At 43.4% G+C, this 12,447-nt stretch overlaps 1 protein-coding gene and 1 long non-coding RNA gene across 2 annotated transcripts; one reads left to right on the top strand and one right to left on the bottom strand.

Annotated features, from left to right (window-relative positions):
- Positions 1 to 1,481: 1,481 nt before the first annotated feature.
- LOC110757542 (uncharacterized) lies at positions 1,482 to 2,346 on the top strand. The gene is made up of 2 exons (XM_021959194.2): positions 1,482 to 2,032; positions 2,160 to 2,346. The coding sequence occupies exons 1-2, from the start codon at positions 1,706 to 1,708 to the stop codon at positions 2,184 to 2,186; spliced, it is 354 nt and encodes a 117-aa protein (XP_021814886.1). The 5' UTR covers positions 1,482 to 1,705; the 3' UTR covers positions 2,187 to 2,346.
- Positions 2,347 to 3,856: 1,510 nt separating this feature from the next.
- On the bottom strand, positions 3,857 to 5,094 carry LOC148295114 (uncharacterized). The gene is made up of 3 exons (XR_015835063.1): positions 4,729 to 5,094; positions 4,424 to 4,636; positions 3,857 to 4,324 (listed from the first exon to the last, which is right to left on the bottom strand). It is a non-coding gene; the product is annotated as an uncharacterized LOC148295114 (long non-coding RNA).
- Between the last annotated feature and the right edge of the window lie 7,353 nt (positions 5,095 to 12,447).

Genomic DNA, 12,447 nt, shown 5'->3' on the forward strand with positions numbered 1-12,447 from the left:
CAATTGCAATTGCAGGTTTTTTTTAAAAGTTTTTTTTTTACCTTCGTCTCTCTCTCTCTCTCTCTCTCTCTCTCTCTCGATAGACTTGGTGCGGATGGATGTGGGTTACGGCAGGTGACGAACTTGGTGAAGAAGATGACGGCGTGGCCTTGACGAAGAGGGTGGTGTGGCCTTGGCAACGAAGATGAAGATGACGAATCTAGTGTGGGGCTCGTCGGATCTGGAGAGAGGGAGGTTGGCTAGTGTTTGGGGTGGGGCTGGGTTTTATATTTTTTGGGGCAAAGGGGTGGGGCTGGATCTATGGTTGGGGTGGGAATGGGTGTCGGGTTTGGAGGGAGTTGGGGGCTGGGCGAGAGCGGAAGGTAGAGGTCTCAAATTACCTCTTCCAAATTTGGCGTGATGTAGGATTTGCCTCAGATTTGGATCGAAAGATCTATACACTTTCCTTGATTGAGTTCTCAAATTAAGTATTGATGTACAAAATTTAATAGCCACTATTTTCTTCAATTAATTAATCAATGGCTATTTTATATACATGAACTGAGCAGAGGAGAAAGAAAAACATTTGATAGGTAGGTGGTGGTCGGTAGACGATGGTTTGGAGACAGAGCGAAAGAGAGGGAGAGACAGCGAAAGAGAGAGGGAGAGACAGAGCGAAAGGACGCTTTTACCCCTCATTTTGACAGATAAATTGACAGAGTTGGACGGTAGGACCCAATTGCAACTAATTGTCTAATTAAAGGATGTAATTGGCACAAAAATTAGTTCGCAGACCCAATTGCAATTGGGGCCATAGTTCACGGACGTCTACAGTAATTAATCCAACTTTTTAAGTCTTAAATTAGGTCCATATTCTTTTTGCTCTTTTCACTGTTTTTCGATCCACAAAATTGTTTAGGTAGATGTAATCCATGTAACTTGCATAATTTAAAGCTGTTTGAAACTAAGATAATGTGGTCGACAAGACAAGGCAAGCTTTAGTTAAGTGCTACTCATAATAATTCATGAAGTTACAGAAAGTTGTGATGACAAATGTCTTTTACAATATATGTTATAGATGCGAATGTGTTGTCCAAGAAACGAATCATTACCTTTTTTGTGTGACTAAGGATGTATTGTTTGTTTCCGTTTAGAGACCTATGGAATGGACCCATCTCTAACCATTTGCACTTTAGTCATTTCAAAATTCGAATTGTCCAGTCTTGTTAAACACATCTATATTACTGGTTCTTAAACACAAAAGAAGAAGAAAAAATTCAAGGAGACGAATCGGTTCAGCATGAAAAGGACACATGTATATATCTATGTTGTGTTGGGTCAAAATATCCAATAAAGTTTATGCATAACACGAGAAATTTTTATATTTGACGATAACATCACGTGACGTTAGTATGGAGTTGAGATATCTTTGTACTTTTAAATATAATACTGAGAATCCCCGAATTCTATATGGTCTTCATTTGCGTACACCAAACTTTAACTTTTTTATGCCACAAATATCAAATGCTTTTTAAACCAATCTGTGAACCCCAAAACCAAATGAGACCCTCAAACTCAAACCATACTACTCATGTCCCACCATAATTGCATGTCCCTTCTCTTCCCCAATCCCCATCCTATGTTTTTCCATCTCAGAAACTTCTAAAAGCCTCATAGCCCTCTCTCTCTCTCTGTCTCTCTCTGGTGTGCTTCTTCTACTTTCTCAATGTCCATGTCTGACCCTTCTTCACCTGCCTCATCAAACTTGGACAGCACTGCAGATTCTTCAAGCAGTGCCAGTACTACTCCAAGTATTCAAATGGTTTCGAAGTCGGTATCCGAAAGGCTACTGGGGAAGTTCTTTGATGCCTCCCAATACGATTTTGATTATGAGCAGAGTGGCCTGTGGTCTCCTCCATTGCGCCGGAGTGTGTTCTTGGACTCACCGGGCAATATAATCATATCATGTTGTGAAGAGGAAGAAATGTTCTGCTACAACAAACTCAAAAATGCCAAGATGGCTTGGCCTAGACGCTTCTTCTGTTTGATCACTGTAAGTTCTTTGCTTTCTCTGATCTCTATTTGTGTGCAGATACTTTTCTTGTTTCTTTTTTATTTCAATACATAAAATTATTTGCCTTATATTTCTTGATCATATGTTGTTTTATTTCTTGTTGCAGGCCTTATGGTGCTCCCCAAGGCAATAGCTTGATACTCTCTCCATGTTAATTACAATAGTTATTGATTTTTGGTTGTTCTTGTACAACTTATGATTTATCATCACCAGATATATCTTGATATGTACTATTTATTTTTGCTTTTATAGTTATTGATTTTTGCCACTGGATGCTTCCAATCCTTGTACAATATATATACCACTTTTCTTAGATTTTGTATACACAATGTGTATAAATACACAATTGTGTATACATTATACATATACATGAAGAAAAAAAAAATACTTGACCGTTTGAATGTTCTATCCTTTAGAAATAGGTGCAGGGTGCTTCGAAATTTATTAATGGAAAAAGTCATATGTCTTGGTAGCAAGATTTGAATGATACAGTGACCCATCAACCAGACATGGGCTGCACTTCATGCTAGCAACAGGAATTTCAGGCCTGCACTGCATGTGTCTTGTGCTGAGGCCACAGGTTTGCTTTTGGGTCTTGAGGACTCTGCAGACTGCAGCACAAAATTATTAACGGCTCTTTCTTTATAAAAAAAACTTGAAATAGATTCCCTTCCTTCCCTTACTTTTGGGGTTGATCAGATTTGGTCCTTCCTTGCTAATGGAACTAAGGTATATAGATAGATGCTCTTTCTTACAACGTGTGCCAGAACAGTCAGACAGATCTTCTGCTTTGCCTTTTCTTCTCCTTCTTCTTGTTCCCTTTTACTTTTTTTGCCTGTCTATCAATATATTTTAATCTTAATTAAACTCTTTATGCACATGTTTCGCTGACTAGAAAAAATGAACGTCTTAGAGTAAATTGCAATCGAGTTTGTGTTTTATATAAAATCATGAAGGAGCAGCATAGCTTTTTTCTTTGTAATACACACGATAGCCTAAACTAAAGGGGGAGGGGGATTTCTCTCACGCACACTATCGAGGTGCCATAAGGGTTCGAACTAGAAGGAGTAGCATAATTAAGAGCCATCTAACAGGCTTGAACACTTAAAAGTCACCCTACAAAAGCAAATTAAGCTGACAGAATTAAGGCCTAATTAAACTTCAAGCAATCCCCAAATTTATTATTTGCTTAGTGATACTAACACTCTCAGTTTTAAGTGGAATTTTTAACTGATACTCAGATCTCGATAAAGTAGCTTTTCCTTGGTTTTTATTTTTTATTTTTTGCAAAATAAAATATCTTCAGGTGTTGTATTTTGATTTGAACTTGTGGATTGGCTTGAGCTTGACCATTCACTGGTTTGGCAGACTGTCCCCATGCCCTGCTGGGTTTTGGTTTACTGGTAATGCATGGTTAATTAGTCCACTCTTTTGTTTGATTTTTTAGCAATGGCTTTGCCTTCAATAGCATATTGGTTTCTAGGTTGCTGGTGCAGTTGGTCTATTATTTTGAATTTGCAGTCATGCTTAGATGACCTTAATGGATTTGCTGGTTCTAGTTAAGCCGGCTTTTTATTCGGTTTTGCTGCAGCTTGGACTCCTGCTGCCTGCTGCTCAACTCTGCCTAACGTTTGGTTTGGAGTTGCAGAGACTTGGTTTTTGTCTAGTGTGCAGTTGGTTTGCATTTGGCATCTCTCTAGGAGGGTCACATTGATCTCTTAGAGTTTTGCAAACAAAAGAAGAAAACTGAAGAAAACTAGGTGTACTTGAGTAAAGAGCACAGTGGTTTAAGGCTATAATGTGATATGACAAATATGGATCAAGTTTAGACCCAACACATGCATACATAAACATCACAAGAAGTTGAAACCAAGATATATTAATTTAAGGGAAGAATTAACTGATTCCAAAGTTGATATTTATAACAAAGATTTAATTCTAAGCATAAAGCCCACCTAGAGATGAACTATATCTAACTCAAACAGATTAAAAAGAAAAAGAAAAAAAAGAGGTTATATACACAAATAACTACCTAACTTGCTTTCAAAGGTAAAGTTGAACTGTCCATTTTGAGCAGCTTTAGTCCTTGAAATTTGATGTGAGAGAATTAGATGAAAGAAACATAAAAAGAGAACTGATAGTAACAAATTGAAATCAAGGTTACCTATGTGTTTTCCATTAACAAAAGCATGAAGTGTGTGGCCACTGGTATTCACTCGTAGTGTAATCTATTTGTTACCCCAAATGGGATCAGCTGCATTGTGATCCAGACTAGCACAAATTTTTTCATAAACAGTCAGCAACTAAGCTACCTTTTAATTGAGGTGATAGAACATGGTAAAAAAAAACCATCAGAAAAGAAAGCTTTACCTTGTAATATACCACAAGTAATCACTGGTGTCATTTGTTACTATTTTCTGATCAAGAAGCTCATTAGCAGTCAGATTGCTATGCAGAACTGAGCCATTTTTTCTTGATGTGTGTAAAGTGCTCAGGCTTCTAACTCCACTTTAATGAGTAAGGCTCCTCACCATCATCAGCTTCATTTCGCCTCTTCTCCATTACTGATATTTGGGTATTAACCTACATAAAATTCAAAAAATTATCGATATCGTTTATAATCAATATCTCTGTAAAGTCTAGCAAAACTGTTATGTGAAGTACATCACATTTACCTTTGCAGTGTTGTAGGCTTCAGTGTTGCAATCTGGAAGAATACTGACAGACCAAGCAGGAACCCTATACCTTTTATTGGCAAATTAATAATGGCATTTTTTGTTTCATTTGCATTACCAAAGAAACAGACTCTAGTTCCATTAAAATTATATTCTGATGCCTGCAACACTGAAAAGAAGAATATGTTTTAGTGTATGGAATATAAGTTAGCCTCACAGGGTAGTAATCATATATCTCTTTTTCTTCTATAAATTCAATAGCCATTAAGTCTCACCTCCATCATGTTTCCATAATCAATTTTTCTTACAGAGCCATAATTCAGTGTCCTCTCCAATGATCTAATGAGAACATGAAGCTTTTGAAGATGTCCCCACTTGGGTTGCTTCAAATTACGTATTGGCGTTGTTATTAAAGAGGATCAATTGGAAAAACAAATACAAAGCTTGTTGACACCATAACTGACCAAGCAACTAGAAGACTAGAAGGAACTCTAAGCAAAGCAAGAGGAGTCCCACATCGGAAAACAACAAGAAGTGAAGGCTCCCTCTCACCTATAAAAGCATACCACTCTCCACTTAAGAGAGGATCCGAAACTGAGCTGGGTTCCCTCTTCAGGACTCTCCTATTAGTCTGGCCTCCGAGTCCTGGGTCTCCAGACCCGGGGACTTGACACCTGGGCTCCAGACTCCTAACTTTGTACCTTAGGCCCTAGGCCTTCTTCCAGTTATCTTTGGGTCTAATCCCCTTGTACAAATGTAAACAATATCATAATGAGAACATCTTCTCTGTGGACGTAGCCCATTCATTAAGGGTGAACCACATATATCTTGTCTTTTGTATACTCATAAATTGGCCAAGTCCTCACATACATGCTGAAGGTCCAAACCTTCACCCATCATCCATCACACCTCATCACTAAGTTGGACTCAATAATGGCCCAACCATTTTGAGCATCAACAGTTTGGCGCCGTCTGTGGGAATTGACACAAAAGGCTTCTGTCGTTCTCCCCTTCTCCAGTACTCTTCGGCACCCATACAATCAACATCACCTAGGCTGCCGTTAGGCAATGCCTTACTGGAGCCACCTTGAATGCCAGGTCAACAAATTGCAGAAGATGATATTTTAAGAAAAAGCCAATCAGTGTGGCTATACTTTGCATGGCTTGCAGGGCCAACCCAACATCTCAGTTCAAAGTACCGACCGACACTTCTTTGAAGAGTAAAAATATGGGGACTTGAGCTTGTCCCACAAGCTCCATCATTCGGCGTGCGCTGCCTTCGGCACCCCACCATACCCTTGCCATGGTCACGACACCCTTGCTTGGCTGACCCAGGTTCCTTACAACAGTACAAGAGACCCCAGCCTTAGCTCCGAAGGTCTATCAGTCGGAGCTTGCCGAACGAACTTGAGTCTTCTCCTTGCAAAAACCCTTGCAGCCATCTATCTATCTTTCAAAAGCTCTTGCCAAAGACACCCCAGCTCTGGCAAAAGCAGTTGAAACCTCACGGCACCAATTGAAGCCAAGAGAAATCGCGAACGCCTTGAAGGACCAGCTAAAAACTTTGCCCACACTTCAGAAGGATCGAAAGGCTCCAATCACTTCCTTGCCGTCAGTCAAGGACCCAGACCCTAGACGGTCCTAGATTGGATGAACCCCCCTCCACGAACAAATGATGAACGACACCACGGACCCAGCTCCAACTCGATGCAAAAACTAGGCACTTAGACCCACTCTTCGCCGAAGACAGATCAGCCCCTCACCAAAATACCTTCGAATATCTCTTGCCGGTCGGCACCTCCTCCGAGCTGAACTACGGACCCAGCTCCGAATATATTTTGGAGCCTAGCTTCCCTGCCGAACGGCAGGGAGCATGCAGAAGGTGAAGGGGTGACTTATCAATTTTTGGCTGACCCAGCCCCTCAAGCTAAAAGGTGACGACATGTCTTAAGCTAATAGGGGACTTGCACCTCCTCTCCCCAAACCCTGGCCCTTATCTCCAATCTTTGGACTCCCTTACCGAAGGTATAAAAACCCTAGCTATAAAAGCACAAGGGCCCAGCTACAAAAAGGCCCCAGCTACATTTCAAAAACGGAAGGACCCAGCCTCTAAAAATTCGAATCTACCCTCAAAACCCTAGCCACCACCTGGGTCAAGGAGGCTTGCCGAAGCCCAGCTTTGGAACCCGGCCCCAAGGCCATTGCTCAAGCCCAACATCGCATAGAACTCCATTGCTGAAGTTTCAAACACACCTCCGCGCCACCTTGGCCTTTCTACTAAACGAACACTCGGACCCCCATGGACCCAGCTCGTAAGGTGCTCCCCAAGACACCCTCGCCAAATCTGGAAGCCCCCAGCCCCCGCTGAAGCCCAGCTCCACAGAGCACAAACCCCAGGCCTTCGCCAAAGCCCAGCTCATGAGGCCCACCAACCAAGAACTTGGAAACTTGCGGGATCAAGCCCCTCATTCTTCTCGCCGAAGGACAAGCCCTTGCCGAAGCTTTGAAGGCCCAGCTCCAAGGACATGCCACAAGCTCAAATGTCCACAAGGTACCCAAATTCTTTAAATAATAATAAAAATTGTACATATGCATTCCTTCCCTTCGGCACCCTCGTGCCCAGGCCACATCGCCTTGCGACACGCAAGCTTTGTGTCGCCTTCGGCACCCTCGTGCCCAGGCCACATCGCCTTGCGACACGCAAGCTTTGTGTCGCCTTCGGCACCCTCGTGCCCAGCCACATCGCCTTGCGACATGCAAGTCTTATGCATTCGGCACCATCATGCCCGGCCACCTTCCTCTTGCGACGTGCAAGCTTGGCACCTTCGGCACCCCGTGCCCTTCGGCATTTTATATTGCGACAAGCAAGTCTTCTGCCTTCGGCATCCTCATGCCTAGCCCCTTCCTCTTGCGACATGCAAGCTTGGCACCTTCGGCACCCCATGCCCTCCGGCATTTTATATTGCGACAAGCAAGTCTTATGCCTTCGGCACCCCCGTGCCTAGCCCCTTCCTCTTGCGACATGCAAGCTTGGCACCTTCGGCACCCCATGCCCTCCGACATTTTATATTGCGACACGCAAGTCTTCTGCCTTCGGCATCCTCATGCCTAGCCCCTTTCCTCTTGCGACATGCAAGCTTGGCACCTTCGGCACCCCATGCCCTCCGGCATTTTATATTGCGACAAGCAAGTCTTATGCCTTCGGCACCCCCGTGCCTAAACCCACATTTGGCACCCCCGTGCCTAAGCTCACCATCGGCGCCCCCGTGCCTAAGTCCACCTTTTGCGCCCCCATGCCTAAGCTCACCTTCGGCACCCCCGTGCCTAGGCACATTGCCTTGCCACATGCAAGCTTTGTGTCACCTTTGGCATCTCATTTGCCTTCGGCACCCTCGTGCCTAGCTTCACCTTCGGCACCCCCGTGCCTAAGCCCACCTTTGGCACCCCCGTGCCTAAGTTCACCATCGGCGCCCCCGTGCCTAAGTCCACCTTTTGCGCCCCAGTACCTAAGCTCACCTTCGGCATCTCCGTGCCTAGGCCCACTTTTGGCACCTCCATGCTTGGCAACATCCAAGCTTTGACACCCCTTTGCCTAAGCTCACCTTCGGCACCCCCATGCCTAAGCCCACCTTCGGCACCCCCGTGCCTAGGCACATTTCCTTGTGACATACAAGCTTATGTATTTGGCAAACCCCTCTGCCTTCGGCGCCCTTGTGCCTTTAGCATCCCCTTTGCCTTCGGCATCCCCCCCTTGCCGACCGACACCTTGGCTCCTTGCCTAGCTTAGCCTAGCACTCTAGGCTCAACCCAAGCCCACATGGCCACTTGTTGAACACGTGCCTAGCCCAAACACACCCAGGCCCGGCTGAAGGTTCCTTCTCTTTCTTCCAGAGCCCAGCTCCAAATTATGCCAATATCCAAGGGACCTAGCCCCCTTTCGAAGGCTCAGGCCTAGAACAAACTCCTAAGGCCAAGCTCAGTACTCAAGCCTAGCCCTTGCCTAGCCCTATCTTGTGCAAAACAAGCTCAATACAAGCCGTAGATGGCCCTTGCCGATCGGCACCTTGGCCCCCGCCTAGCCCAAGACTCAGGCTTAGCCAAATTTGCAACCTCTTCTCAAAGACACCCTTGGCGGCATGTATGATTCCTTCTAAACCCTAGCTCCAACTATGGCACTAAAGGAAACGGCGCATGGGGGACTCAAGTCTCTCTTCTCCCAAACCCCTTACGACTGACCTTTTATCCAAAATCCTAAGGGCCCAGCTCCAGTTCACTAAGATCTGCCGAAGATAAGCCATGAAGCTGAGCACCCTTTTAATTGCCAATGGGTTTCGACGAAGCCCCAACAATGCCTTCCAGGGCCCAGCTCACAGCCCCCATGCCTTACCGAACCCCAACTCGGGCCCAGCCCCGACCCATGCTCTCTTCTCCATTTTGAAGCAAGGATGGGCCTTTATTTTCTCCTCCACGCTCCTTGCCGTTCGGCAAGGAAGCTAGGATCGACAAAATGGGCTCAAGCTTTGCTTCCTTACCAAAGCAAATTGAGACCTAGCTCCAAAAAATACCTAACTCAAATGGCCCAGCCCCTTGCCTCGCAAAGCCTTACCCAAGTATAAGAGCCCAGCCCCAAGGGTTGCCGAAGCCCACTTGAGTTGAAACACCAAGGCCCTCACCGCTTCCTTGCCTAAGCCTAGGGCCCCCCTTGGCTCCCTTGTAAAAAATGAGCACGGGCCCAGCCCCCTCAAACCTTCTCCTTATCTTCAAGAGCTCCAAAGTATGCTAGGAGCCAAGCCCAGACCTAGCATCCAAAAGGCCAGCTCTTGATGTTGGCTCCAAATCCATGCCGAAGCCTCAAAAGTCAAGCCCGTGTGGGACTCTATTTTTCCCTCCACGCTCCCTACCGTTCGGCAAGGAAGCTAAACCCTCAAGCTTTGCTCCCTTACTGAAGCACTTGGCTCACCTAGCCACCAAAAAAAAAAAATTTGCACCTGCCGAACGGTAGGCAACATGCAGAAGGAATTTGGGAAGTGAAATTGCCCACTTGGCTAGCTATTTGGCTGACCTAGCCACCAAAAAAAAAAAAATTTGCACCTGCCGAACGGTAGGCAACATGCAGAAGGAATTTGGGAAGTGAAATTGCCCACTTGGCTAGCTACTTGGCTGACCTAGCCCTCAAAAAAAAAAAAAAAATTAAAAAAAAAAATAATAATAAAAAAATTTGAACCTGCCGAAGGTGTCATGCAGAATCAACTTGAGGAGGACTTGGCTCCTTGGCTCCAGCCAACCCACAAAAAAAAAAAAAAAAAAAAAAAAAAAAAAAAAAAAATTTTGCACCTGCCGAACGGGAGGCAACATGCAGAAGGAATTTGGGAAGTGAAATTGCCCACTTGGCTAGCTATTTGGCTGACCTAGCCACCAAAAAAAAAAAAAAAAAAAAAAAAAAAATGCACCTGCCGAACGGTAGGCAACATGCAGAAGGAATTTGGGAAGTGAAATTGCCCACTTGGCTAGCTACTTGGCTGACCTAGCCCTCAAAAAAAAAAAAATAAAAAAAAAAAATAAAAAAAAAAAAAAAATTTGAACCTGCCGAAGGTGTCATGCAGAATCAACTTGAGGAGGACTTGGCTCCTTGGCTCCAGCCAACCCACAAAAAAAAAAAAAAAAAAAAAAAAAAAAAAAAAAAATTTTGCACCTGCCGAACGGGAGGCAACATGCAGAAGGAATTTGGGAAGTGAAATTGCCCACTTGGCTAGCTATTTGGCTGACCTAGCCACCAAAAAAAAAAAAAAAAAAAAAAAAAAAAAAAAAAAAAATGCACCTGCCGAACGGTAGGCAACATGCAGAAGGAATTTGGGAAGTGAAAATGCCTACTTGGCTAGCTACTTGGCTGACCTAGCCCTCCAAAAAAAAAAAAAAAAAAAAAAAAAAAAAAAAAAAAAAACTGCCGAACGGCAGGAAGCATGCAGAAGGTAAAATGGGGACTTGCCAATTTTTGGCTGACCTAGCCCAAAAAAAAAAAAAAAAAAAAAAAAAAAAAAACCTTCTCTCCCTCCAAACCACTTTGGTTTTTTTTTTGTTGAAACTTCTCTCCCTCCAAAGTTCTTCTTACCCGGGGACTTGGGGGACTGGGGATAGTGCACTATACGACTTGGAAGACAAACTACGGTGTTGCTCGGCCAGTGCACTTAAGATTACAAATCCCCAAGCAAGAAGTACCTTCTTACTCGCGAACTTGGGGGACTACTGTTGACACCATAACTGACCAAGCAACTAGAAGACTAGAAGGAACTCTAAGCAAAGCAAGAGGAGTCCCACATCGGAAAACAACAAGAAGTGAAGGCTCCCTCTCACCTATAAAAGCATACCACTCTCCACTTAAGAGAGGATCCGAAACTGAGCTGGGTTCCCTCTTCAGGACTCTCCTATTAGTCTGGCCTCCGAGTCCTGGGTCTCCAGACCCGGGGACTTGACACCTGGGCTCCAGACTCCTAACTTTGTACCTTAGGCCCTAGGCCTTCTTCCAGTTATCTTTGGGTCTAATCCCCTTGTACAAATGTAAACAATATCATAATGAGAACATCTTCTCTGTGGACGTAGCCCATTCATTAAGGGTGAACCACATATATCTTGTCTTTTGTATACTCATAAATTGGCCAAGTCCTCACATACATGCTGAAGGTCCAAACCTTCACCCATCATCCATCACACCTCATCACTAAGTTGGACTCAATAATGGCCCAACCATTTTGAGCATCAACAAAGCTGAATACAAAAACAGAAGCTAATTACTTCAATTTGAACATCTTTAATTACCATATTCATCCAATGGTGCATCATAATCATATGATGTGGTGATGTAAGGACCTCCAGCTACACGACCGAAATTGGTGCCTCCATGGTACTACAAGCATAAGGAGTGGTAAACACAGTTAATGTTCTAAGTTCAACTTAAATGACTAACATGTCAGTAAATGAGCTTAGATACCAATTAAAGTGCTTAATTACCATATAATAGTTTTGGAAAGTTCAACCATATTGGAAAAAACGTGCAACAGAGAAAGCAAGATCCTCAGCAGTCCTATGTGGATCTTGCAAGCCCCAATCCTTAAACCTGTGATAAAAATTTATATTTATAAAGTAAAGAAACACAGATCATTGAGTTAAATTATGTCTTCTAGAATGCACATGAACCTCTATGTCTTTTTGTGTAGTATGATTTCTCACAAAATCTGGACCTAGTGAAATTCATTAAGACCATCCAAGAGCAAGGGCTCTATGCTGTTCTTGGAATTGGCCCATATGTTTGTGCAGAGTGTAATTATGGATAACTTTTAGTTTTCTGTACTTAACACTTTATGTTTGATTATTCTATATAATTCCATATATATCCACATGTCTTGAACCCTTTCTTGCAGAGGTCTTGCTGTGGCTGCATAACATACCTCTGTTCAAGGTAAAAGTTATGAAAAATATGGCATTAACTCATTGGTTTGTTTCATTTATTCAATTTAATTAACGTAATAATACATCTTAAATTTACTTTCAGAATGAAATGGCAAACTTTACGACTCTAATAGTGGACATGATGTGAGATCTTTTTGCTTAACAAGGGGACCCATCATATCTGCCGGCTCGGGTTTGTAACTATTCTACAGTAATGGAGAAGTCTAGCAAAACTATTATCGATAATTGCAAAACTAAGTGAATAACTGTAACCTG

The sequence above is a fragment of the Prunus avium genome, chromosome 4 (genome assembly GCF_965620075.1).
Source record: "Prunus avium chromosome 4, drPruAviu1.hap1.1, whole genome shotgun sequence".
NCBI lineage: Eukaryota > Viridiplantae > Streptophyta > Magnoliopsida > Rosales > Rosaceae > Prunus > Prunus avium.